Source organism: Esox lucius, chromosome 23 (genome assembly GCF_011004845.1).
Source record: "Esox lucius isolate fEsoLuc1 chromosome 23, fEsoLuc1.pri, whole genome shotgun sequence".
NCBI lineage: Eukaryota > Metazoa > Chordata > Actinopteri > Esociformes > Esocidae > Esox > Esox lucius.
This window is the reverse complement of record NC_047591.1, coordinates 18218459-18245854: the sequence shown is the minus strand read 5'-3', so window position 1 is coordinate 18245854 and position 27396 is coordinate 18218459. Positions and strand designations below refer to the sequence as shown.

General features: G+C 44.2%; 1 protein-coding gene across 18 annotated transcripts in view; it reads left to right on the top strand.

The window, feature by feature from the left end:
- osbpl8 (oxysterol binding protein-like 8) overlaps positions 1-27396 on the top strand; it is a 73927-nt gene that overhangs the window by 31730 nt on the left and 14801 nt on the right. For 9 of the 18 annotated variants that reach the window (XM_034290076.1, XM_034290074.1, XM_034290075.1 and 6 more), the window contains 6 exons: positions 5936-5972; positions 8184-8501; positions 24265-24335; positions 25857-25937; positions 26096-26197; positions 26832-27035. In XM_034290076.1, the coding sequence (XP_034145967.1) occupies positions 5936-5972; positions 8184-8501; positions 24265-24335; positions 25857-25937; positions 26096-26197; positions 26832-27035 (813 nt within the window). Of the gene's footprint in view, positions 1-5935; positions 5973-8183; positions 8502-15832; positions 16423-24264; positions 24336-25856; positions 25938-26095; positions 26198-26254; positions 26278-26831; positions 27036-27396 lie in introns of those variants that run through there. The other 9 variants (XM_034290086.1, XM_034290080.1, XM_034290085.1 and 6 more) reach the window with 4 other exon arrangements.

The window sequence follows — 27396 nt, the reverse complement described above, 5'->3', positions numbered from 1 at the left end:
CCAACTGTTAAGTACCTTCGGTTAGGGATGTCAGTTAAATGTCCTCTGAGAATTGTTAATAGTAGTCATTTTAGTAGTCATTTTAGAATTGTGACATGAAGTACTTCTGAAGGGAATCGGCAGCTTCTATAGTTATAACCTGGCTTTCTACAAAGGACTTTGTGAAGATTACCATAGCAACTGTGTAACTTTAAGTATGGACTGCCATGGAAATATCATCGTCAAGAATTTGACACCTGTGTCTGCATGAATGCAATAGCCTTTTTTAATATAATTCTTTCCAATGCTTTATATTTAAGCTAACCAACAACACACTGAACTAAAGATTAGTTTACTTCAGTGTGTTGTTTTGTGGTATTGACGTAAATGATTAGTTCAGTGGTGCTGACCAGGCTTGAATGTCTCACCTGCCTTAGTTACGGCGTCAACAAAGTGTTGATTTAGCATTTGTTTGGATCACTGACCCGTTTGGATCCATTTGTCTAATGTTTTACGGAGAAGCTTCTTGAGTGCTCTGTTTTCACAAAGCTGACGTTCGCAGCCCGGAAAGTCCACCAACATGCTGAGGGAGTGATTGTGTGGCAATAAAACTAGGGACCTCCGGCTCCATCTTCTTCGGTTGTTTGGCCTTTTCAGGTTGTTCCGCCACCGGTGCTGAATGTCCCAATAGACCGGACACACAACACAGAGTGGCGGAAAACTACCAGGAGGTGTTCAGGGGCCGCACGAACCGCATCAAGCCTCCCGGAATAGGAGTTCTGATCCAGGATCACGTCCACCCTGTCTATGTAATTTTGTTCATTATGATCTGAAAGGCCCGGCCGGCCCAGTTGGCACACTCCCTGGGGAGACACATTCTAAGTGAAGGTTTAGTCTGTCTAGGGACGTATGGTGGATACAGCATAGAGCCAGGCGAACTAGAGAACATCACTGCTACGTTCAGTACTATGGCTTTCTAACTCTTTCTGTCTCTTTCTCTCCCCCGCTTTGTCACACACAGTCACAAACCCTCCTTCAACCACTCATAAACTCCAGCGTGCTATTGACGTTCTTCATAACCTCGTTACTTTGTGCAGGAAGTAATGCAAGCCACAGCTACCGTAATTAACCAAGTGAAAGAGCAGCTCAAGTGAAGAAGCCACATCAAGGGGCCTCTTAGATATGGCAGTCATTGGTGGGCGGTGGCACTTTAAATAGGGAGGATGGGCTCTTAGGATGGAACAGAATACATGGAATGATGTCAAACACACAGACTCTGATTGATACCGTTTGGTTCACTCCATTCCATTTGCTATGAGCCGGAGTACCCCAATCAGCCTGTTACGGTTTTACATTACCAGGAAGTTCATTACATATTAATGAACACAACTGGGACAGGGGAGACATCTGCCTTGCCTTACTGCCGGTATGTGAATACTCAGTCTGCCAATTAGACGCTACAGCCATCATCATCATCCAGGCTACAGCCATCATCATCATGCAGGCTACAGCCATCTTCATCAGCCAGGCTACAGCCATCATCATCATCCAGGCTACAGCCATCATCATCATCCAGGCTACAGCCATCTTCATCAGCCAGGCTACAGCCATCATCATCATCCAGGCTACAGCCATCATCATCATCCAGGCTACAGCCATCATCGTCATCCAGGCTACAGCAATCTTCATCATCCAGGCTACAGCCGTCTTCATCAGCCAGGCTACAGCCATCTTCATCATCCAGGCTACAGCCATCATCATCATCCAGGCTACAGCCATCATCATCATCCGGGCTACAGCCGTCTTCATCAGCCAGGCTACAGCCATTGTCTTCATCCAGGCTACAGCCATCGTCATCCAGGCTACATCTGTTGTCATCATCCAGGCAACAGCCGTCGTCATCATCATCCAGTCTACAGCCATAGTCATCCACTCTATAGCCAAAGTCATCCAGTCTAAAGCCATCGTCATCATCCGGGCTACAGCTATCATCATCATACAGTCTATCAATCAATCAATCAAATGTATTTATAAAGCCCTTTTTACAACAGCAGTTGTCACAAAGTGCTTTACAGAGACACCCGGCCTTAAACCCCAAGGAGCAAACAACAGTAGTGTTGAATTTCAGTGGCTAGGAAAAACTCCCTAAGAAGGCCGAATTTTAGGAAGAAACCTAGAGAGGACCCAGGCTCAGAGGGGTGACCAGTCCTCTTCTGGCTGTGCCGGGTGAGATATTAAGAGTCCAATTGGAATAATAAATACATTTCTCTGGGCTAAATCCAGAGTCTATTTGATTCTAGACTAGGTCAAAAGTATGACCAGGTGGACAAGGACAGGGACAGCAATGGGCCCCCCAAACCAGTCTACAGCCATAGTCATCCAGTCTATAGCCAAAGTCATCCAGGCTACATCCGTCGTCATCTTTCAGGCTACGGCCGTCGTCATCTTTCAAGCTACACCCATCGTCATCCAGGAAACAGCCATCATCATCCAGTCTAAAGCCATAGTTATCCAGTCTACATGGTGTGGTCACGGCCAGGGTCAGCACCTTTCAGCACCTCTGGAGCAATTTGGGTCAAGTGCCTTGGTCAAGCAACACATTTTTTCCCCCAAAAGTCTGAGATTTGAACCAAACACCTGTAGGTTAATTCCCCAAAGAAAGTAAATCGTGTGCCACGGGATGTCACAGTCAGCAGAATATGAAGTTATTACTCCAGCTGGCCTGGGGGGGATTCCTTTGGTCATGTTCTGAACAACACACTAACATAGAGAATAACACAAACCTAGCAATGCAGACAATGGGTCACAATCCTATGTACCTGAAAAGGGGAATAGACTACATCTCTCTGTTTTTTGGCGTTGTTAATTTAGTTATCTTACATTGTGACCTTTTAAGTCTTATAGTTGATTAGTTTAGCATATTGGTATTCCTTCTGAGTTCTTCTGATAGAGTAGATAGAAGCCTTAGTGAATCATATCCTTCCCATTCTACCAAAGGAAAATGGGTCAGAGACTTGTATAAACTTTATGTAATATGCCATGGCATTCTGTCTTACGTAAGTACAGTTTGTCTCTTCTGGGACAGGAAGGAAGTAAAACCTTTCAAGTTTTGCCCCTAAACCCTAAACTATTCACTGTCCCTGGGGTTGAGAAAAATCTAGGCTACACATTAAAATGAAATACTAAGGTAAAAGAAATGCTGTGATGAAAGACACATTCCATAAAAAGACTAGAAATGTGCCTAAATAGTCTAGTGTTTCACACCGCAGTAAAATCTTACAGTTTTAATGGGTGAGGTGAAGTTGCCTTAGGATAGATGCTGATTTTGGTTCAGCATATTTCCCAATAATGTTTAATGTAAAAGTAACTGCCCAGGCTTTCCGGAGGTGTTTTAATTATGTTTAAAAGCAGCTAATCTGTTTTTTAGGTTGTTGGGCATACCCCAACAACAGAATGGTTTGGATGTAAAAAAAAAATGTATTGCTGATTGCACAGTGCATTCTTTTGTACACTGGTGATTGGCCAGCTTGTCATTGTCTGAACTGATCATTTTCTGATTTGTCCTTAAGACTAGTACTAGTTTCATTCTAAGAAAAAGGAAACTCATATTCAGCCTATAATTAGGCATTTGTCATTGTCAGCACCGGATGTTATTGCTTTGGTAGTCTCTGCAGGGCAAAGTCTGGGTCAGCGTTCCTTCTATGGTGCACTTCTTTTAGAGCGCATTTTATGACTCTTCTCTCCTGGTGGTCACTATCCCCCCCACCCCCCCCACCCCCGGCCTGTCCTCTCACTGGTGATATCAACCTCCTCAGATGAAAGCTAGAAAACCAGACAAAGGAAATGGCACCGTCTGGGAAAGAAATACAGCTTTCATGTTTTCCCTCGTGTTATATCATGGAAGATGCTATCACATAAAAAATAGGTTAGACACTGGGGAGATATTTTAAACCAGATTTTATGGGTTTATGGTGGATTACTCATACTGCACATTGAAACTATCGCCCCTGCTGTATTGTATATAGGTTCTGAATTCACTGGCAATAATCTGGTCTTACTTGTATAGAGCCATTGGTGTGTCTTTGTACCAATCCTGCAGTGTTATTTGTTCAGGCAGACACATACAGAGGCCTGTTCCTCGCATTGCTGGTTGGACAGCTCAAGTTACAGTGGTCCTATTGAGATTCACCAGCTGCGTTGTCTGTTTCCCAAGTCAGTTGATACAGGCGCCAACAACGCATTCACACCCATTTGTCATCACAGATTATTTCTGCTCTCTTCCCGCTGTTTTCTCTGTTTTATATCCATTCACCTCTGCCAACTTCACACACTAACCAGGCCAACTTCACCCACTAACCAGGCCAACTTGACCCTCTATCCTGGCCAAATTCACCCTCTAACCAGGCCAACTTCACACACTAACCAGGCCAACTTCACACACTAACCAGGCCAACTTCACCCACTAACCAGGCCAACTTGACCCTCTATCCAGGCCAAATTCACCCTCTAACCAGGCCAACTTATCATCACCCTATGGGTAATGTTAACTGGTATAATCAATAGGGATATTCCAGTATCATCAAGATCCTCCTGCTTTCTTGGGCATCTGCAAAGCAAACTAATACCTTGCGGTGAGGGACCTTGCCCACACATGCTTTGAACCAAACAACGTCCTGTGTGGAAGGGCTGTGTGGGTGAATGGCTTGCCTCGGCCTCTTTGGAGAAAGGCTTGTGGCAGACTTGAACTCTGCCGGATCCTTTGGGTGTTGTCGTGGCGATACAGGGCCACACAATGGGCTGTGATGAAATAGGCACCAAGTTGTGACATACTCAGCCGTTTCCGTTCCTGCGGTTCTGTCCTCGTGTTGGGTGGAGAGGGTGTGTGGTCTGTTCATGTAGCAAAAATTCTGAGCTGCAGTTTTTGCGCAACAGTGCCCTGTCGGCTTTGATTGATTTAAAATGCCAATCTATGGCTGCCTGCCCCTGAAGCTTTATTAATCAAACACGCCTCTCCTGCACTCTTCTGTAAGCAGCTTTCCTTGTTGTCGGGCCCTCTGGCGTGTCCCAAATGGCACCCTACTCCGCGTGTATGGGTGCCTATTAGCGTGTCGGAGAAGTGCCATCCGAAGGCACCAGAGTGCTGTTTGAGACGCTTGCTCAACCTGTCAAAGCTCTGCGGTGGCCTCTCTCTGAGCTTGGGGCCAATGGGAAGCATCGGTTGCTATTTTCTGTCCACCTGCCCAATGACGTGTGTTGTTTCGCCAATGATCCCGCCCCGTCCTGGGCATCCCTGTTAAAATCTCTTCTAACCCAGGCCGCTTGCTGAGTTGTGTGAGGATTGTGCACATGCATGTGTGTGTGTGTGTGTGTGCACGAGTTTGCTTGCCATAGGCTTGCCTGTCATATGTGTCCCCAACTCGTTTTGTCTGCTCGTCATGCTTTTGTGTCTTTGGCACGGCTTCTATTGTGATGGAGTCCGTGGGTGTGATGCGTTTAGGATTATCATTTTTATTATTTTTATTTTTTACTAACGTCTGTTCTTTTTGTCTTTTGTCTCCTTCTGTTCATCGTCTTCTGTGGTTTCCGCTGCTGTACCAAACATCGCCCCTGCTGCACTCAAACACCACCTTTCTACCGATCAACATCACTCTGGACCCCCCACCGTCTCTCCACCTCTTGGTCTCTCCACCTCTGTCTCTCCACTTCTTTCTCTCCACCTCTTGGTCTCTCCACCTCTGTCTCTCCACCTCTTGGTCTCTCCACTTCTTTCTCTCCACCTCTTGGTCTCTCCACTTCTTTCTCTCCACCTCTTTCTCTCCACCTCTCTGTCTCTCCAACTCTGTCTCTCCATCTCTCCGTCTCTCCCTCTCTCTGTCTCTCCGTCTCTCCATCTCTCCGTCTCTCCCTCTCTCTGTCTCTCCAACTCTCTGTCTCTCCCCACCCTTGCCTATGTCAGCACCATGCAGAGATCAGAGAGTACCCTGCCACGTCAGGTAAGCCACTGACCTTTGGACCATAGGAGAATAGGAATTGTGCGGCAGGGCTGAGAGGGTTTGGCTAACGACCCTATGGAAAGCCTCCCTCAGCAAGACTTTGAGACATTTAGAGCCGGTGTTACGGTAGCATTGCACCACCTGTTAATGTTCACCTTAAATGGTGCTTAAATTATAGGAAGTGATTTCTATAGGTAGGACTACATAGAGGCACCCTTATATATAGGGGGTGTAACCATGTATATAGTGAAGGTCTAAATTAAGAAATGCCTGACTAAAACCAAATATATAGTAGTATTGCCGATCACATGAGTTACTATTTGGAGGAACAGCGCTGATGTGCACTGATTATGGTACATGATTTTGGTTAATCACAATGTTTTCAATAGCAAAGCTAAACTCATTGAAACATGGCCTGCTGTTAGTGCCGTGATTTAGGGTGTATTTAGGTTTGGGGTATGTTTAGGGAGTATATAGGTTTGGGGTATGTTTAGGGTGTGTTTAGGTTTGGGGTATGTTTAGGTTAAGGGTATGTTTAGGGTGTATTTAGGTTTGGGGTATGTTTAGGGTGTTTTTAGGTTTGGGGTACAATTAGGTTTAGGGTATGTTTAGGGTGTTTGGGGTACATTTAGGTTTATGGTATGTTTAGGGTGTTTGGGGTATTTTTAGGTTAAGGGTATGTTTAGAGTGGTTTAGGGTGTTTGGGGTATTTTTAGGTTAAGGGTATGTTTAGAGTGGTTTAGGGTGTTTGGGGTATGTTTAGGTTAAGGGTATCTTTAGGGTGGTTTAGGTTTAGGGTGTTTGGGGTATTTTTTGTTTTAGGGTGTTTGGGGTATGTTTAGGGTATTTTGTCAACCAGCTTTATCCACATATTCTTGTGTTGATGATGCAAGGCTGTATGTTTCCAGCATATGCTGAGTTTTCTCAATGAATTAATTTTGGGGACCTCATAAGGACCCATCTTGGATGAATTGATAAATGTCTCTTGCGTGCACCTTATTTTGGAGCATTAAGCCATAGATTACACAGCCATACAGATACTGCCAACCACAGACCAGTCTGGCTCCACAATCACACAGAACATTTTAAAGTGTCTCTCTATCTCTCTCTGCCTGTACGACTGTCTCAGTGCTTGAGTGTTTCAACATGATATTAGAAATGTAACTTATTTAATAATTTTCCCATTTGAAGAGATGTACTGATGCAGAATACACTGATAAATTATGTTTTGCTTTTTTAAAATGCAATTTAGAGTTGTCTGGATGATTTTTCTCTCTGATGCCGAGGTTAATCAGATCTACATTCAGACAGGGATGACTGGATGAACATGGTTGTGGGAATCAGATTCTAGAGAGTTAACTTATGCTATATGATTTACTGAGTATATATATAGGCAGTAATGTTTATTCTGGTTTTATTTCATATTAGTGCAATTGCTTGCATTGAGTTTCATCGTGATGACAGTAAGCCATGTTGTTTTATTTCATGAAATGTGTTAAAGTCTGACAGAGTCCTTGTGGTTGTTAGGCCATTTAACCTTGGTGTTGCTTAATGCCTGGGTACAATGTCAGAGCGCAAAACACATACTGCCCCACCACTGTCCTCAACTGTAACGATCGGCGTCGGAAATGCAAAACCTATTGGTGGCTGGACTGGCTGCTCTGACGGGGCTAGAGCAATTCTGGTTTTAGTTTCTGCCTGCTGGTTTATTCCACTCACTCTCCCAGGTCTTTTAGTTCCTGGTTTGACGGGGGTGAAAGACAGAAGAGTCACGGTTGCTTACCTCTGGGTTATATGAGTCCCACACACTCCCTTTCTTTGAGTCTCACCTGAACATACTTTATGTACAGTGTATATTTAGAGAAGGACACTAGGCTATTCCCCCTCCCTGCATGCAATTCATTTGTCGTAATGACAACTTTATATTTCAGGTAGATGTTCACCCGAAGATGTTTACCCAAAGATGTTTACCCAAAGATGTTTACCCAAGCCCAGGACTCTATTTCACCATTATTGTTAGACAGAAACTTCGCAGATATTCCACTAGAGGGCCCTATATTGTCACTATCTGAAAGAGGAGAAGCTCGGCTGCCTGGCCTTTGATTTAGGAGCTTGAAATGAACCCTCTTTTCTTGCTGATATTTTCGCTCTTACATCTTCCCACTCCCATCTCTCCCTCTCTCTCTCTCTCTCTCTCTCTCCCTCCTCCAGCTGCCTTAATGCCGAGCGATGACCCCGTCCTACTGACCCCAGGGAGGATGAGCCAACGAACCCAGGGGAAGGAGCGAGAGAAGAAGGAGGACAAAGAGAGAGAGAAAGAGAAGAAGGAGGACAAAGAGCGGGAGAAAGAGAAGGGGAAGGAGCGAGAGAAGAAGGAGGAGAAAGAGAGAGAGAAGGAGAAGAAGGAGGAGAAAGAGCAGGGGAAGGACAAAGAGGAGAGGAAGGAGAAGGATGGGGGCCTCCACACGCCAAGCCGAGATCTCCTTGCCAGCCCCTCCTCTCTCAGCCCTGGGCTCAGTTACACCCATGGTAAGAACCACTCCTCCTCAGTGCTGCGGACCCACTCCGATCCATTTCAACCTCTGTGTTGACCCCAGCATTCAAGCATTCAAATGATACTGATCTGAGACCAGTCCTCTGTTCACCCTGAGTTCAGGGTGTGCTGTCCTTCCTGAACAACATTGCCATCTTGTGGTTAGGAGCGTTCTCTGGGCACCAATCGACCAACATGGTTATATACTATTCTCATTTATTATGGTATCCCTTAAATTGCTTAATGCTACACAGGTGACTGAACTGTACATATTAATATAACTCTGTATGCCCATAGAATGAGGCTAGTGCTGGGTGTGGTTTAAGAATGTAGGCACAACACTTCACTGGTATGCCGTGCCAAATGGGTCTGGAGCAAAGTCCGGGGGTCTGGGGCAAAGTCAGAAGGTCTGGGGCAACAATGCTTGCGATTTGTATCTTATACTTGATGTTCACACAGACTCACCGTGAAGCCAGCTGGAGACCATCGTGTTATTCTTCGGCAAACGGCACTATACTAATGCTTTGCTGCAATCAGTGGGACCCTGTTCTGGGTTGTATTTCACCTGGAATATTTTTTGTTTGAAGCAGAGCTAGGTTTAATGGCAGTGCTGTCCTTCAGGTCTCTCTCACTGGGTGGAATATTTCCGGCTTTTCACTGGCCTTTTCACCTAAAGATCCCTGTTGTCCATTTAAGACTATAACTCAAAAGGATTTGAGCGCTGCATTTGGAATAAGGCCAAAAATAAAAAAAATTCTGTCTTTGCTAACAAATACTTAAGGATTTTGCTTTAAAACACTGTACATTCACTATTATTACTATCAACTATTATTTTATGCTGTTGAACCATCAGCCCCGGGCAGGTCTGCTGTCGAGCTGAAACAGAAATGAGTTGTTTGAAGTCCTGTCTCCTCTTTCAGTCCCTACTCAGAAGTGGGGATTGGATTGTCCATCCTACTTCCCAACCCCTGTTCTCTGTGAGAACAGTTTGGTTCTGTCTGGCCCTGGGCCAGGTTTCCATGGTAACCCGCACTGCCTCAAGTCGTCTTTTTGTATTGGCAGTGGGAAGGTTGTTGTGTGGTACTCTGTCAGGGTTGTGTGGATTGAGATTGTGAAAAGAGAACTGCACGTTCCCGTTTCTCCTCCTGTCTCAACCGTTAGTCCTAATCAGTTCTCTAGCTATTCAAATAATATTGTGTGACCTTTGGGCGCAACAAAGTAAATACATTTAATTGTAATAATGCACTAATGCCAAAAAATATTGAAAATGTTCTAAGGTTTTGTGTGCCAGGCTGAACTCCCTCAGCAGACAATAGACGTCAAACACTGAGCTGGGCAATGGCACTCCTTTCTCACTAACAGAGTGTGTTCATGGTCAGCCTGTTAAGCAAAGTCTTCCTCTCTGCCTTGGCACGGGGGCCCCTGGATAACACCTGACCCAGCCTGTTGACCGTCATGGCGATTCCAATCCCGACAATTCTTGGCAAGAGTAACAGGAGTGGAGGAATGAGAGAGAGAGAGAGAGAGAGAGAGCAGGTGGGGCTGACCCGGATTTAGGCTCAGCCCTAGGGATTACACCCTGTCCGCTGAAGTTAACATACACAGGGACGCCTGTCAGAACCAATAGCAGCCCAGCCCTCCTTCTTCCTGCCTGACCTGCGGCAGTGGCAGGCTGTGTCTGGGGAACCGGGGAACCCTGAGGGCCGCGGGCTCATGGTGTAATGAAGGGCCCGTTGGAAATAAGCCGAGCGACATGGAGGATTTGTGGGCCCTGCTGCCCGTTCTTACCTTGGACGTCCGTAGGCTTGGACAGCACAGCTGGTGGACGTAATGTGGTGGATTTCTAGAGCCGTTTCGCTTGGCCTAACCGATAAGGATACTTTTCTGTAATTGACCTTGGTTGGTATTACACCGGCGCAACAACGGAAGGCAAGTATGGCTGGGTGGCGGCGTGGCGGTGGCGTGTCTGTCCTGCCGAGGAGCTGTTAGCATTTGAGGGCCCCAGAGAGAAGCACCTTTGGCTCTGCAGATGTAGCATCGGGTGTCTGCCTCTGGTCCTGCTCATGCACTCTCCGACCTGACAGATTTGCCATCGCTCCCATTATAATCCCTGTTTTGTTGTGCTACAACAGTCTAGAATACTGTTTGCTTTGGCGCTCGCAGCTGCCACTTGTTGCAGTGAGGATGGATTTAGAGCAATGCCAAGACAAACAAGGGCTTATCTGTTTTCCCTAGTACTGAAGCATAACGTGAATATATTTTCCCTAGTACTAAAGCATAGCATGGATCTGTTTTCCCTAGTACTAAAGCATAGCATGGATCTGTTTTCCCTAGTACTGAAGCATAAAATAAATCTATTTTTCCTGGTACTAAAGCATGGATCTAATTTCCTGAAGCACAACATGGATATATTTTCTATAGCAGTGAACAAGAGCATAGATCTATTTTCCCTTGGACTGAATCATAGCATGGATCTATTTTCCCTAGCACTGAATTACAGTTAGTAACACAAAGCTTTGGTTATTTGAATCAGCTGTGTAACCGAAGGATCTACTCAGTTGCTCCTGGACCCTGCCCTCCAGAAAGCCTCTTTGTCACACAGCTAATCCCTGCTCAACCAGAGGGTCCCTGGCTCTGGCACTAGAGGGAAGGATTCTAGTAAATCTTACAAGGAGATCCCATGGCTGATGTCTAATTCCTGTTGCCATGTTCTGGCCTGGTGTCTACTTCCTGTTGCCATGTTCCGGTCACCAGTGTTGTGTAACTGGTAGTCTCTAGTTACATACAGTGTTGTGTTACTTGTGGGGTTCTAAAATCAGAGTTGTGTTACTTGTAATCTCTAGTTACATACAGTGGGGTGCTAACACCAGTGTTGTGTTAATGGTAATCTCTAGTTAAGTACAGTGTGGTGCTAACAACAGTTTTGTGTTGCTTGTGGGGTGCTAACATTAGAGTTGTGTTACTTGTAATCTCTAGTTACGTACAGTGGGGTGCTAACACAAGTGTTGTGTTACTGTTAATCTCTAGTTAAGTACTGTGGGGTGCTAATACAAGTGTTGTGTTACTGTTAATCTCTAGTTAAGTACAGTGTGGTGCTAACACAAGTGTTGTGTTACTGTTAATCTCTAGTTACGTACAGTGGGGTGCTAACACAAGTGTTTTGTTACTGGTAAGCTCTAGTTAAGTACAGTGGGGTGCTAACACAAGTGTTGTGTTACTGGTAATCTCTAGTTAAGTACAGTGGGGTGCTAACACAAGTGTTGTGTACTGGTAATCTCTAGTTAAGTACAGTGGGGTGCTAACACAAGTGTTTTGTTACTGGTAAGCTCTAGTTAAGTACAGTGGGGTGCTAACACAAGTGTTGTGTTACTGGTAATCTCTAGTTAAGTACAGTGGGGTGCTAACACAAGTGTTGTGTACTGGTAATCTCTAGTTAAGTACAGTGTGGTGCTAACACAAGTGTTGTGTTACTGGTAAGCTCTAGTTAAGTACAGTGGGGTGCTAACACAAGTGTTTTGTTACTGGTAAGCTCTAGTTAAGTACAGTGTGGTGCTAACACAAGTGTTGTGTTACTGGTAAGCTCTAGTTAAGTACAGTGGGGTGCTAACACAAGTGTTGTGTTACTGGTAAGCTCTAGTTAAGTACAGTGGGGTGCTAACACAAGTGTTGTGTTACTGTTAATCTCTAGTTACGTACAGTGGGGTGCTAATACCAGTGTTGTGTTCCTGGTAATTTCTAGGATTCAGAGAGGCATGAAGTGGCAGGACTGAATGCTATGGTGCTGCTAAAATTGAAAAGCAAAAAAAGACCTGGTCAACATGCCAATTAAAGCACTGAAATTAAGTAGATTTTAGTTGATAACAACAGTTATTTGAAGTGTGTCCTAATGTACTTTCAGTGTATAGCTCATCTGTCATGGACAGGCTGCATAAACCGAAAGATATTGTAGATATGTTATGAAAATACATGATGAATGAGATGACCAACAGCTTCAGTTAGGATTTTGCAGAATTTTTTTTTAAGAGAGAGCGTTTTGTTCCTGTTACATTGCTATCATCTCATAACAAAAATTACAATTCATCGCCTCAAGACATCATTTTTGATGAGATATCATGAATAATGAGTCCTTCCCATATTGATTTATGGAAAAGGAGGCGGGTACATTTTCCAGCCCAATCCCATTACTTTTTTTTTTTCCTGAGCAGGGTCAGATAGTACTTTAGACATTTCCCCCACTCAAATCTACAGTACAGTAAATATTAATAAATAAAACTGAGGTCGTCATAGAAAACCCAAGGCCCAACACATTACCTCAGTAATCAGAGGGAGGCCGCTGCAGGCCTAAACCTTGACTTTTAACTTTGCTGCAATAAAATATTACGTTTATAATGGGAGCTGGCGTTGCGCCTCCCTTCCTTTTCAATATAAATATATGGAGAGATGCCACGCTAAATCTCCATTACATTACATTAATTGACAAGGCAAATACTCAGACTTCAGCCTGCATTTTTTGACATGACCAGTTAACAGTTAAATGTTAACAGAGCATAGAAATCGACACAGTTAATGTCAACCATCTGTCCCGCTATTTACTCAGGATTCCTCATTCACCGTGATATGTAGCTATAAGCTAGCATTAATATGCCCCATTTGGTCACTGGTGTGGAGAAGTAAAAATTTCTCCAAATCTTTATTTAGAATTTGGAAAAGGATTGTGTCTGTACCTTAAATACAGGAGAAGGATCCTGTGTCTCTACCTATTAAAAAATACAGGGAAAGGTTCCTGTGTCTGTACCTACTGAAAAATACAGGGAAAGGGTCCTGTGCCTGTACCTAAATACAGGAAAAGGGTCCTGTGTCTGTACCTAACTACAGGAAATGAATCATGTGTCTGTACCTAACTACAGGAAACGGATCCTGTGTCTGGACCTAACTGCAGGAAATGGGTCCTGTGTCTGTACCTAACTACAGGAAAAGGGTTAGGGTTGCTGAAAAATACAGGGAAAGGGTCCTGTGTCTGTACCTAACTACAGGAAAAGGGTCCTGTGTCTGTACCTACGGGGAACTACAGGAAAATGATCCTGTGTCTGTACCTAGAGGAAACTACAGAAAAAGGATCCTGTGTCTGTACCTACGGGGAACTACAGGAAAAGGATCCTGTGTCTGTACCTACGGGGAACTACAGGAAAATGATCCTGTGTCTCTACTTAACTACAGGAAAGGGGTCCTGTGTCTGTACCTAACTACAGGAAAAGGGTCCTGTGTCTGTAACTAACTACAGGAAAAGGATCCTGTGTCTGTAGCTAACTACAGGAAAAGGGTCCTGTGTCTGTACCTACGGGGAACTACAGGAAAAGGATTCTGTGTGTGTACCGACGGAAAACCTACGGGCGGTTGTTGGAGCCTTTAAGAATGGGACTCAGGTTAAGGTGACCTGGGACAATAGTGTGAATGTGGAAACATGCACAATGCCCAGCGACTTCACTGTTTGTCTGTATACTGACGTATTATTGTGGGTCCTCCAGAATTAGCCTGTTGCTCTACTTCCTGTCATGACAGCCAGATGCTTATTATAATCAATGGCAGGCCCACTCCTGGGTTTCTGAAAACAAGGTAGTAGTACCTTTATTCACATTAAAGTTAGAGAGTAGAACTAAACTAAAGGCCAACTGTTACTAGACCCATTGCCAACTGCCAAAACTCCTTTCATTAACTTTTCGTGACATTTTTGGCCCAATGTTTTTGTGACTTTATAGAATGAGTAATCCTGCAATGACAGTCAATGGCTGGAAATTCCTTTAAGGGCAAAAGGGCTAATTAGAAGTAGGATTTTGAATTATACATAGGCCTTCTCCACAACGTCTTAATTACCAGTCTTAATTAAGCACTTTTGAGTCTGGACCTAGCTAGAGATTGATCTGTTTGCTCGAGGATCTGTGCCTTTGTCCCAATTGGCATCCTAATCCCTATCCACTTCTTTTGGCCAGGGATCATAGCTGTGTTTGCGCTATGTAGGCGATAGGACGTAATTTGGGACACAAATGTTTTTCTCGTCTAAGGGTTGCTGAGCAACACTGTGACCTCACCGTTAGCTAACAGGACTCAGGAGTTGTTATCGTAGCAGTTGTTTGCCTCGTCCTCAACCAGTCACGGATGGAATGGCAGCCTGTTTAAAAAATATATATACATAGCAAACCTTAACTGGGTGGGGGAACTAGTCCTACAGCTTTATACAAACAGGTGTAAATATTGTAATGCAATTATGAAACAATAAGATCAGTCAGTCAGTTGAATGGGAGGCAAGGATTCCAGGAATCTGATGGACGGAACAATAGCAATGCTAATGAGATTCTATTCGAACGATTAGCACTGTTTGTGCCCTTTGACTTGCAGTTTTCCAGGCGACCACACTGGAACCACACTGTATCTGCAACAGACTGTCTTTACAGGATTGTCAGGGAGGCAGCACCATCTTAACCTTACCACAGGGACCTTTCTTCTCCTGCAGCTGCGCAACTGTCCCCTTGAGATTGCATTGTCAGCGAGCAGTATTGATCAACTGCACTTAGGCTATACTGTTGTGTGACTTCCCTCCAACAGTAACATCATGAGCATTGACTATGAATGAATTTACTTCAGTTCTCCTACCTTTACACAAACGGTGCCAAGACCCTTTTCTACTGGGTTTTCTAATCCATTACCTCTGTCCAATTGCAGTCCAAAAATAGCCATTTGATCTTTGAAACTTATTTTGCCAGTCCAAAGTGGCTCTGAACATGAAACTGAAATGGGCGTTGGTTGCAGCGCATAGAGCTGTGATTCAATATGGGACAAACAGGTTAGAAAGACTGATAGCCTGAGACATTTATGCCGCCTGTAACTGTTTTGGTAGTATTCTCCAGAGGATCCCTGGGATGTAAATGGGCTGTCGGGGGTTTGGGTCTTGTGAATATGATGAGCTGCATCTTGTTTCTCCAACAGGCCAATAGAGACAGAATGCAATGTTAGTTGGTGTGTTGCTTCGGTGTTTGTGTGTGTGCTAGTCTGCTAGTGTGTTGAGTATTTGCGTGATCTAGTCTCTGTGAGCACTGGAACGCTGTAACTGAAGTTGTCTGTCAGACGTATTGGATTATTTCGCACACAGGGAGGAGGCGAGGGGGAATATTCATCCCTTCTGACCTAACCAATGAGAGGGGAATAAGCAGAGAGATTCAGGAGATACCATTACAAAGCTCTGTGAGAGGCTGACAAACGGAGAACCCGAGAAATGGGGTTTGAATGGGGGACGGGGGCGGGGGGCGTGACGGACAGAAAACGAGCAGGGAAGAGAGGACGAGGACAGGAAAACGAACGTGTCGGCTGCCGCTAAGAAAATACGGATATTGAAAGACGGGATAGGGAAGTAGACGAGATGATATGCAACCCCCGTGTACACTGACGGTGCTCGGGAAACAGGAGGGGGGAGGGGCCGTGCTGATTCATCAGAGTAGTTCTCGGAGCATGCTCCCTCACTCTCACACACCAACAGACTGCGGGGAGGGAACAACACAGAGAGGCAGAAACCCACAAAACGTGCTGCACTGGTTTTAGCGCCTGGAGACTGAGTAGCTGTGTGCGTGCGTGTGTGTGCGTGTGTGTGTGTGTGTGGTGCGTGGCTGCCGCGGGGAACAGATCTGAGCGTTTCGCGGTCCGCTGCCCCACCTTCCCCGGCCCCCGGTGATCCCCAGCAGGGCCTCCTCGGGCCCCCGCCGGATCTCGCCGGCCCCATGATGAAGGAGGAGGGTTTGCTGTGCCGTCGACGCTTCTCCACGTGCGGCACAACCGCCACGCCGCGGCCCCCTCACCCCGACGGACGCAAGCTCATCCGCAACGCTTCGTTCGGGGGCTACAACGAGCTGTCTCCCCTCTCGCTGCCAGGTGGGTGTCGTGTCCCGGGGGGGGGATCCGACGGCGGATCCTTCGCCCTCCCCCTCCCGTCTGGTGAGCAGCCTGCCACGGGCTCTCGTAGACCCAGCTAGCCATAGGCTCTGATTGGTGCCTCCTGTAATGCAGAGCAACTCCTTGTCCAGCTGTTTCCTATAGCGGCAAATACGTGACCCTTAGATAGTATTTGGGTGTAAAATTGCTCAAGGTTTTGTGTCCCGGATGCCTACTGAAGCGGTGTCTAAGCTACAGGTGTGCTGTTGCTATAGTGATTCCCCTGTAGCAGAGTTCCTTCTGTATTTGTTGCCTAAAGAGAATCTCGTAACCCCTAGATACTGCTTGTGGATGAGAACCGTGCTACTGTTTTATGGTGCAAAATTGTGGGAGGTTATTTCTCAGTGTAATACTGGAGAAATTCTCTTGCTGTTCCTTATTGCATTGCCTGATGTAGAATTTTTAGGTTTTGCTTTTTTACCCCCCTTTGCATAAGTCTTTATGGAAATGTACATATTATTATTATTATTATTATTATTATTGGAAAAGTGACCTTGGTTATAACTGGATTCCCTGAATACTGAAATGCTGTATACTGAAATTCTGTATACTGAAATGTTATTTCATACTCCCAAGTAGAGGTATTAAAAAAGGGATGAGAGAGAGAGCGCAGTTATCTGTTGCATGGAGTAGGCTAGATACGATTCAACTCCTGTTATTTGATCATTCTTTGGGCTGCATTAGAACGGCTGTCTACCTGTGCATGCAATTGAGCTTTCTCAGAATGTAAATGGAGTGAATCACACTTAAATCATCTATTCTGAGTGTGAATCATATTTGTACCTGTCAGTCTGATGGCCTCCCAGCCAGAAGACAGCACACCCTCCACTCCTGTCTATTTAAGACTCTGTGAGATGCTCCTTTCCTGCCAAAAGAGCTGCCGGCTTTCACAAAGATGGCTGATTTGCTGGAGACAGATGATCTGGGCTCTCTCTTTCTCTGAAGCGTTTCCATGTCTTAGTTCTTATTTCTCTGTAGTTCCTTAACCTCTGAATGGGTACAGATGACTCATGCTGTTTTTTTACTATGAGTGCGTGTTGTTGTCAATGGAATTAATGTCTTGCCGGTCTTATTTTTGCCAACTTTAGCCTTCACAAGCTCTCGTTTTCCAAGGAGACAATCGCACATTTTCACTTTTAGAAATGCGTCGGGTTGGCCTAAATCATAATATCGAAATAGCTGAATAACCTATCTCTTTGTACAAACGTTAAACTAGCTTAAATTTCTGCCCTAACTTTGAAATTACTCCTTGTTCATTTAGTGAAATATCCGGTTTTTCCAAATAGACGTAAATTCTCATCAGTTTTGTGTGACCATTAACCATGTTCATTTGACCATTAACATATAACTGGATATAGAAATAATCTGTAACAGACAATCAGTCACGTACATTCTGAGGTTGGATATTTTGATTTTGGCTCCATGTTGGAGCTGGACTGCATTGTATTTGGTGCACCTTGATCTGCTGGGGACTGTTGCCCCTATCCTGCCTTATCACCTGAAACTGCAAAATTATTATTTATTTAAAATTATTAATGTTTCCTAGCCAGTGTGCCTCTGTTTCCTGTTGCTTGCTCTTTGGGGTTTAAGGTTGGTATATGTATTAGCACTTTGTGCCAGCTGCTAATGTGTGGTCTTTATAAAATAAATGGGACTGATTGAGTTAATTACATTTGGAGTAATAGGGGTCACTCTCATTTTGCAATAGGCCAGCCTCCCACTGTAGTCCCAATGGGAGAAATGAAGCGCATTACATTTAAAACTATAGGTTGTACAAAGTTGTGCAAATGGTATTACAACCTGCCAGTTGTAAAGACGTCATATTTGGACATTTATCCTGTCAGGTAGCCGGAGTAGATAGAGACTACTTTTTCTGGTGCTAAACATATTTGTACTAAATACCTAATGACGTCCAGCACACCCAGTGTCAATATTAGGATTGTGACCTTGTTTCAGACCAACATCTGAAAGGTGAGAACATGAAAAGTCAGGAAATGTTTTGATAATTCCCTGTCTTGCCAGTTGTTCCTAAAAACTGTCACTGTCTACCGGTTTCTCACAGATACCTGAGATACCAAAGCAAGATCCCTGTAGTGTTAATCAATCAGGGCAAAATTCCACTGCTGTCAGACCTGAGGATCGACACACACACACACACACACACGTTCATTCAACCCAAATGCAGAAGTTGAAGCAGACTATCTTTAAAGTTTTCTCTGAAGAGCACTGGTTACAGACACCTCTATTCAGAAGCTTTTTCCCCTTCAATCAATCCAATGCGTAGAAATAGTACCTAGTTACCTAGTAACCAGCATTGATGCTTGAGTACCAGAGGTTCACTACTTGGAAGCTGTCCTACTTCCTCTTCCTTTTCTGTCTCATCTTCCTCCTCCTCTTCTCCTCCCTACCTCTCTTTGTAATCCCAGCTTTTGTCTAACTGGAGCTGTTGACCCAGGAATGAACTGTCCCTGGGCTGTGTTTATCTCTGTCACACACAGTTTATTTATTAATTTGGGTAGTGCATATAAACAGGCCAACCATAACGTTCTGAAATCCATCACCAACAGAGATTCTAAACTGTACTATTCTGGGGACCACCATACCACTCTTTTGTGGTGTTATTTTGCTTTAATATTTGATGGCAAAGAAATTTTATGTTATGAGTAAATGTCTTCAGTGTATGTAATAATTTCAGACCTATTATTATTATTATAAACAAAGTGCGTTGTCAAGCATTTATGCAAAAATACTAAAGAACGCTCAGAACTGCTATTATTTTGGATAGCATATGTTCCTACTGTGAAGCTGAGATCAATGTGCCATTTTTCATGACTTTAAGCAAACTTGAGTATTTACAGGAAATTACATAATACACATCCAATCAGACATTCAAGAAGTGGGCTAGAAGCAGTCTCATGACCCAGGTGCACGCCTAAACAGGTCTTCTCTGTACGGATGAGAGAAAGGAATGAAAGCCGTTTGTTAATCACATCCAACACTGTTTAAATGTAATCTTTTATGTACTGTAGCTGCTTCCTGAATGGTTCCAAATGTTTTCTACAGAACGCAATCTCTGGCCGGCGAGACAGAAGGGACGGAATATATGTCTGTATTCAAAAAGAACCCCCCCCCCCCCCCGCCTTAATCTTTGAACATCTAAGCAAGGGAGATGATATCATGAACATTTACTGAAAGTCAATCTCATCCTCGGGCTATTGCACACAGCCCAGCACAACAACCTTTCTAAACTGACCTTTAGAAAGGTTGTGCTTTTCAATGGCAGTGACCTTGCTGGTTTTGTCACCTTTTTCTTTTAGCCAGTGAAAACGCTGGAGCAGTAGTCCTGATGGATAAATACCAATGCTCTGTACATTAACTTGGAAATAATGTACAACACAATGGGACGAGGAGTAGCCGAGTCACATCACAGAGTTGATTTTTTTCCTAAGTAAAGTACAGAACAGATGTGTTTATCCCACTCAAACCACAGTATACAAACAACATTAGCCAACATTTACCAGTAGTCATTGCATGTTTATAATAAAATGTAACATTTTTAAAAATGTTTTATTACTTCATTAATGCTTTCTCAACTAATCAAACGAAAGAGTAGCAACCAAAATTTGAAAAAGCATAAATTCATTAATGGCATGTAAATATAAAAGAACACTTAATTACCTGCTAAAATATATTTCCTTATCTATTTGCTTGTTATCAATTGTTAAAGCGTGATAAACGGCAAATTATGTTTAGCACTTTCTAAATGTAGTGGTTTCCCTTCCAGACTCAAGGGCATCAATGACCTTTCTTTTGAGGGCTTCGGCTTGGTGTTTTGATCTCGGTGTGATGTGTTACTACAGATCCATATGGTTGAGACCAAACCAGACCAAGTTTTTTTGTATGATGATAATTTGGGTTTGCTTTATCAATGAATGTGTTGGGAAGTTTGCTCAAATATCCATGTGTCAACTTTTCAGGGGTTATCCTTACTTCATTAATTTATTATATATGTTGCACTTATATTGGACTTATATTAAAATCAGTAATTACCTGTTGGTCGTATTTTTGGCCAGAGAATGGAACATCAGAATAGTTTTTTTCACTGACTTCCCATGTTAAGAACAAAAATACTCTCCATCAGGAAATTTGGCAAGCTCTTTTTATTCGGTCCTTAAAATATTATAATAGCTTTATATGGAAAAAAAAGTGTGCGAGTGTGTGGGGGTGTGTTGTGGATTTGTGTGAATGTGGGTTGGTGCGTGAACTGTCTGAACAACAAAGCAGACAAGAGAAATAGGCTTTGAAAAGCCAGACTGTGTAACAACATCACACTCAAGCCTAAACTCACCTGCTCTATATCCTCCTCTCACTTTCCTTTTTTCCTCTTGGTTTTGGTAGTGATATGATTGGTTATGTAATCCATCTATTATATTTTTTTGATATAGAGGAGTCAAAACGAAAAGAGTCACTGAGTGTCCCTTGACCTAACTTGAGGCTAAATGATAAATACAAATGAGAAAAGGCCCCTCAGAGTGTGATTGGTGTCTCTTATTTACCTGGTCTCTATGGAGATGAGATTGTGGAGTAGCTGCTCATGGGGACTTCTCTTCAGTCTGCCTTCTTTTCATCGCTCACCATCCACAAAATGAGAATTGTTGTTTAAAATATGCAGTATGTTTAGCTGTGTTGCATAAAATGCATTGTTTGACCCTCAACAGATGCTTTACATTTCGCTTTTCAGACAATGATGTCTCGTAATATAATTTATTAATATATTTCAAGTATTGTATTTAATACACTTTATATTGTTGGTTGCAAAATGGCAGTTTAGATTTTGCTGTTTATGTAGACGGTTTGGAGATTTTAGAACGTGCATGTTTAATATGGCCTTATGTGTGAACATGGAAACTTGCTTTAATCCTCTTGGGGTGCATGAGAAGAATCCATACCAAACCGTTGGCCTTTAAAACCACTGGCCTTTAAAACCACTGGCCTTTAAAACCACTGGCCTTTAAAACCACTGGACTTTAAAACAACTGGCCTTTAAAACCACTGGACTTTAAAACCACTGGCCTTTAAAACCACTAGCCTTTAAAACCACTGGTCTTTAAAACCACTGGCCTTTCAAACCACTGGCCTTTCAAACCACTAGCCTTTAAAACCACTGGTCTTTAAAACCACTGGGCTTTAAAACCACTGGCCTTTCAAACCACTGGCCTTTCAAACCACTGGTCTTTAAAACCACTGGTCTTTAAAACCACTAGCCTTTAAAACCACTGGTCTTTAAAACCACTGGCCTTTCAAACCACTGGCCTTTAAAACCACTGGACTTTAAAACAACTGGCCTTTAAAACCACTGGACTTTAAAACCACTGGTCTTTAAAACCACTGGCCTTTCAAACATCTGGCCTTTAAAACCACTGGCCTTTAAAACCACTGGCCTTTAAAACCACTAGCCTTTAAAACCACTGGTCTTTAAAACCACTGGCCTTTCAAACCACTGGCCTTTAAAACCACTGGTCTTTAAAACCACTGGCCTTTCAAACTACTGGCCTTTAAAACCACTGGCCTTTCAAACCACTGGCCTTTCAAACCACTGGCCTTTAAAACCACTGGACTTTAAAACAACTGGCCTTTCAAACCACTGGCCTTTAAAATGTCCCTCAACGGCATGTTAGTGATGTAACTCGTCTTCACAGGGATTGTTCATTGGTCACTGATGAAGACAGAGGTTGTTCCTTCATTGCTGTTCATGGTGGTACGGCGGCTTTTTGCCGGAGCCAACCCAATGACTGGAAGCTTCTTAACCGACTGATTTATCCTTGTAATAAAGTGCAGGAGGCGCAGAACGAGCTATAGATCTCTCCGTAAAAAGCCAAGCACCGCCAGTACAGGGCTGAACATCGAGCCATAGCCACAATACTCGTCTGCTACCACAGCATGCCATGAATGATTATCAGCGCTGCTACAGTCGATCTTAATGGACTGAGTTTTACCTAACGAGAGATTCAGAGTTTGTCATAATTCTCTTAGTTGTTAGCTGTGTGTTGTTTTCAGCTGAATGGCATAGAGGGACCAGTTGTCATGAGGACCTGTTTTACATCTCTGAATCTGTTAACGGCAGGTGATCTTAGGTCAGATGTGGGCCTAAGCATTGATGTGTTGACTGGTTCCACACGATCTGTTAATAACAGGTCTTAGAAGTGAGCATTGGTACATATCTGTATGTGGACTGATCCAACACGCGTGTCCGTGTGTGTTCTGCTCCTGTTGTTCTGCCAGTAACAAAACCACTGAGTGTTTGCACCTTGAGGCATTGTCAATAATATGAGTCAATTGTCAATAGGGACTTTGGCAATCTGACCTTAGTGGCGTAGCAGTGACTTTAAGACCGCTGTCATACTGATCTGTTTTCAGACTGCTGACATCTTGAATGTCGCAAACAGCCCTCTATTCCATGCAGTGGACTACTTTTGACCCCGTCCCTATGGGCCCTAGAGGGAACAGGGTGCAATTTGGGAACAAATAGGCCAAATAAATTATTCACAGCAGCTTGCGGTGCACCATGCGGGAGATGGAAATTGAACTGCGGCAGCATCCCCCCCGTCGTTCCACCGCCCCCTGGCCTTTGAGTCGAAGCCGGGTTGTCCGAGCCGTTCCCTGGATGGGAGACCGGATGTGTTGGAGGATTTAATCCGAACTCCCCATGGCAGTGAAGGGGACATTGCCCAGTGAAGGGGACATTGCCCTGTGAAGGGGGACAGTGCCGTCTTTCAGTTGGGATGTTAGCGCTGGTGTCCTGGCTACATTTCTAATCTTTTAACTGTGACCATCTAATCATCCCCAGTGTACAATTGTCTCACTGATCACATGACCTCCCCTGCAATTAAAAAATACATGTAAAGTACTATCTACAATTTAAGTGTAGTGAACATACTTCTTGGTGGGTGATATGAGAAGCAAAGAACCATTGCTGTTTGTTTCTACACCGTCGCAAGCTGGTTTATTGGGTCCTCCAGAGATACATCCCCTAATGCTTATTTATCCTCTTTTTTTTTTGCAGTTTAGTTGACTGACAAACATTCTCATTTATAGCAACAAACTGGGGAGCAGTTATGGTTAACTTATTTTTTTTTTCGGGGGGAAAAACCAACAGATTTTGTGATTAGCAATCTTTTGTTTACTGTTCATATGCTCTAACTCCTCGTCAGTGGTTGGCTACAGTGTTTGGCCACATGCCTCTTTTTACTGTGTGCTTTCGACTCGCCTTTCTGCACCTACTCTGATTAAAACATGGTGTGCGTCCATGGGCTTTCTGTCCATGAAATATTCAGAGGCCAACGGCTGAAGACTTGTGAGGAAGAGAAAGGCCTGCACTCGGACTGCTGCTGTTTCCTCACAACTGGGATGTCAGAGGTGGAGCGCAGCCGTGGTTGGTTACCTGGCTTGCTAGAAAGGACTCTCCATTTTTCCTTGATTTCGTCAACATAGTGTTGAGTTCGATTTCGGGCTAGAAGCTGAGCAAATGTGATAGGTACACATTCAAGGACCAGCTTTCCCTCCCCTGTCTATAACCTCGGTCAGAAGTGGGAAAAATGCAGACTGTACCTAGATAATGTCAGGTGTGATAATGTCAGGTGTGATAATGTCAGGTGTGATAATGTCAGGTGTGATAATGTCAGGTGTAAAAATGTCAGGTGTGATAATGTCAGGTGTGATAATGTCAGGTGTGCCTAGGGACACATTTAAGGGGTTTGAGCTGATTCGTCTTTGTTTTTTCAGGTTTTGACCGGGGGAAAGAAGATGCACTGCCTCTCAAAGAGGATTCCTCTCATTCCATATCCAAGAGCAAGGTAGAGTCCCGAAATACAAATACACCCATCATTTCTCCTTTCTCCTCTCTTCTCCTTGCCTCCTCCTCACTCCTCTCTCTTCTGTTGTAGGGGGTCAAGGAGTGACCCTGGTACGCTTTTTCAGACTTATGAGACCAAAGAGTCACATTCGTTATTAATCACATGTACATCAAGCAATCACCAGACACAGAAACACCACCATTCCAGACCAGAACCAATACCAGGCCTCTCAACAGAACCACAGTTCAAAGACCACTGAGGCCTTAGCTTTAGATAACCCTGAGTACATGTTTATAACGTTGCAGTATACCGCTCAGACGTCGTCAGGATCTGACTGGAATCTGAACAAAGAATCTGAATCAGAATTGTACTCTGTGTTCTGGACCATTCAAATGCCGACACCACTCTTTGTCTCTGCTTCAGAACACTTTGTTGTGCTAGCCAGCTTAATTGTCTGGGTTTAGATTCGGCTACCAAAGTGTGACTAGATAATATTGCCAAGATGTTTGACGACTTCAAAGACCCGCTGTGTCAGAATCTTAAGAATTAATCAAACTCAAGCACGTTTCTGATGTCTTCACTGTCCTCTGTTGAATCATCAACTGAACTGTTTTTAAACTCTGGGTTGAAATGTGCCAAACTCAAACCGTGTCTGACTGGGAGAGCGTGACCGGCACTGCTGTTGAATTTAGCGTTCCATTACACCTCTCATCCTCTCCCTGCCTCTGTTGTCTGAACCAATAGGTGACCCTGCTGTCTCTCTCTCTCTGTTTGTCTCTGTCTGCCTACTTTCTCCAAATGGAATCCTATTAGGCCCTGCACTCAGCTAAGAGTCATGCCTGTATAGACATCCATCACCTTCATTAGCATTAGCCCGGCTTGCAAAGGCCTTAACAGAAAGCTTGTCATGCTCAGCACGGGCTGAGGTAGTAACCACATCAGTGTTTCAGATGGCTTTGGCTAGTCTCATTTGGGACTGTTTCTCTGCTGTCCTCACAGGCTTACTGTTATCTTCCAGGTAAATAAAGGTACTTTAAAGCGCCCTGTATTATAGTCCACTTACGAAATGGGGTCAAAAAAGTGAAAACATGTCTGGACTCCATGAGAGTCTGTGTACCAGACATGTTGAATCTCTGGGGATGTCAATGAATGACTCGCGCCTTAAATGCTTCCCAGCCATCTTTAATTGAGCAACTGATTGGATATGAACAATGCCCAGGTAAACCGTCCAGCTGGTTGTTTTATATCAGGGCTCCTTAATCCTGGTCCTGGAGATCTACAGTCCAGTAGGTTTCTCTCCAACCCTAGTAACCTGACTAGGTGTTCCATCTGGTTCGTTATTAGAATCAGGGGTGCAAACTTAGGGTTGGAGAGAACCTACAGGAACAGGATTGAGCAGCCCTGTTTTATATAGCACGGAGGGGATATTCACCTGATCCAGACCGATCACCACTAGTCCATCCCATGACAATGTGAGGCCTTAACGTGACTCGCTCCATGACTCTCTCCATGTCTCCACAGTCCGAGTCCAAGCTCTACAATGGCTCTGACAAGGATGTCTCAGCTTCTGGGAACAAGCTGACCAAGAAGGAGTCGCTCAAGGTAAGGAGTGAGAGTCCAGCCTCGGGTGACCCAACAGGCAGTGGACTTGTCCGAGACGGAACGGCCCGTAGGGCAGGTGCCTATTCCACCCCACCCCCTGACGATGGGCTAAATGCAAGGGGATACAATGTAACATCATGACTGTGTGTGTGTTTCAGGTACAGAAGAAGAACTACCGGGAGGAGAAGAAGAGAGCCACCAAGGAACTCCTGAGCACCATTACTGACCCTTCTGTCATCGTTATGGCTGATTGGCTTAAGGTGAGACCCCTCTGTCATCGTTATGGCTGATTGGCTTAAGGTGAGACCCCTCTGTCATCGTTATGGCTGATTGGCTTAAGGTGAGACCCCTCTGTCATTGTTATGACTGACTGACTTAAGGTGAGACCCCTCTTTCATCGTTATGACTGACTGACTTAAGGTGAGACCCCTCTGTCATTGTTATGACTGACTGACTTAAGGTGAGACCCCTCTGTCATTGTTATGACTGACTTAAGGTGAGACCCCTCTGTCATCGTTATGACTGACTGACTTAAGGTGAGACCCCTCTGTCATCGTTATGACTGACTGACTTAAGGTGAGACCCCTCTGTCATCGTTGTGACTGACTGACTTAAGGTGAGACCCCTCTGTCATCATTATGGCCAACTGCACTTTTTTGGACTGTACACAACATGGACCATGTGCTGGACAAACAACACAGTGTAAAGCCAAATACTCCTGCCACAATCGGTTGAGGTTTCTTCTGAATGTTTCCGGATTTCCCTTGTTGAAGAAGTGTTTAACATTTATTTGCCGCCTACGTTTGTGTGAAACATTTCTGACAGTTTATCAGATATGTCCAGAGGACTTAATTCCTGTGTCTCGGTGTGTGTATGTCCTCGTTGTGCCCTCAGATCCGGGGCACTCTGAAGAGCTGGACCAAGCTGTGGTGTGTGCTGAAGCCAGGGGTCCTGCTCATCTACAAGACCCATAAGAACGGCCAGTGGGTTGGAACGGTGCTGCTCAATGCCTGCGAGCTCATCGAGAGGCCGTCCAAGAAGGACGGCTTCTGCTTCAAGCTATTCCACCCGCTGGAACAATCCATCTGGGCTGTGAAGGTAATATTCAGCCTCCAACTGTTTTTTTCTCTCTTCAGACCTGAATATCGGGAGTTTCTGCATATTTGCAGGTCACGTTATATTCTCCCTGCAGTCTGTGTAGCCTAATTGTAGAGGAGGGGTGCGCAAAATATATACAGACAACATAATTTAAAACAGTACTGGGTTAGGTCTGATGGAAAGTATTGGGGTAGTAAATAATTTTTCATTTTGGCTCTGTAAGTTTGGATTTGACCCTTTTTGTTTGAGGGTGTGTATGTATGTATGTATGTATGTTGGTTTAATATTTTAGAAATATGAAAGTCCCTTTAAAAACAATGGAATTCAAGGTAATCTGGCAGATTCTTGGGTGATCGCTTCT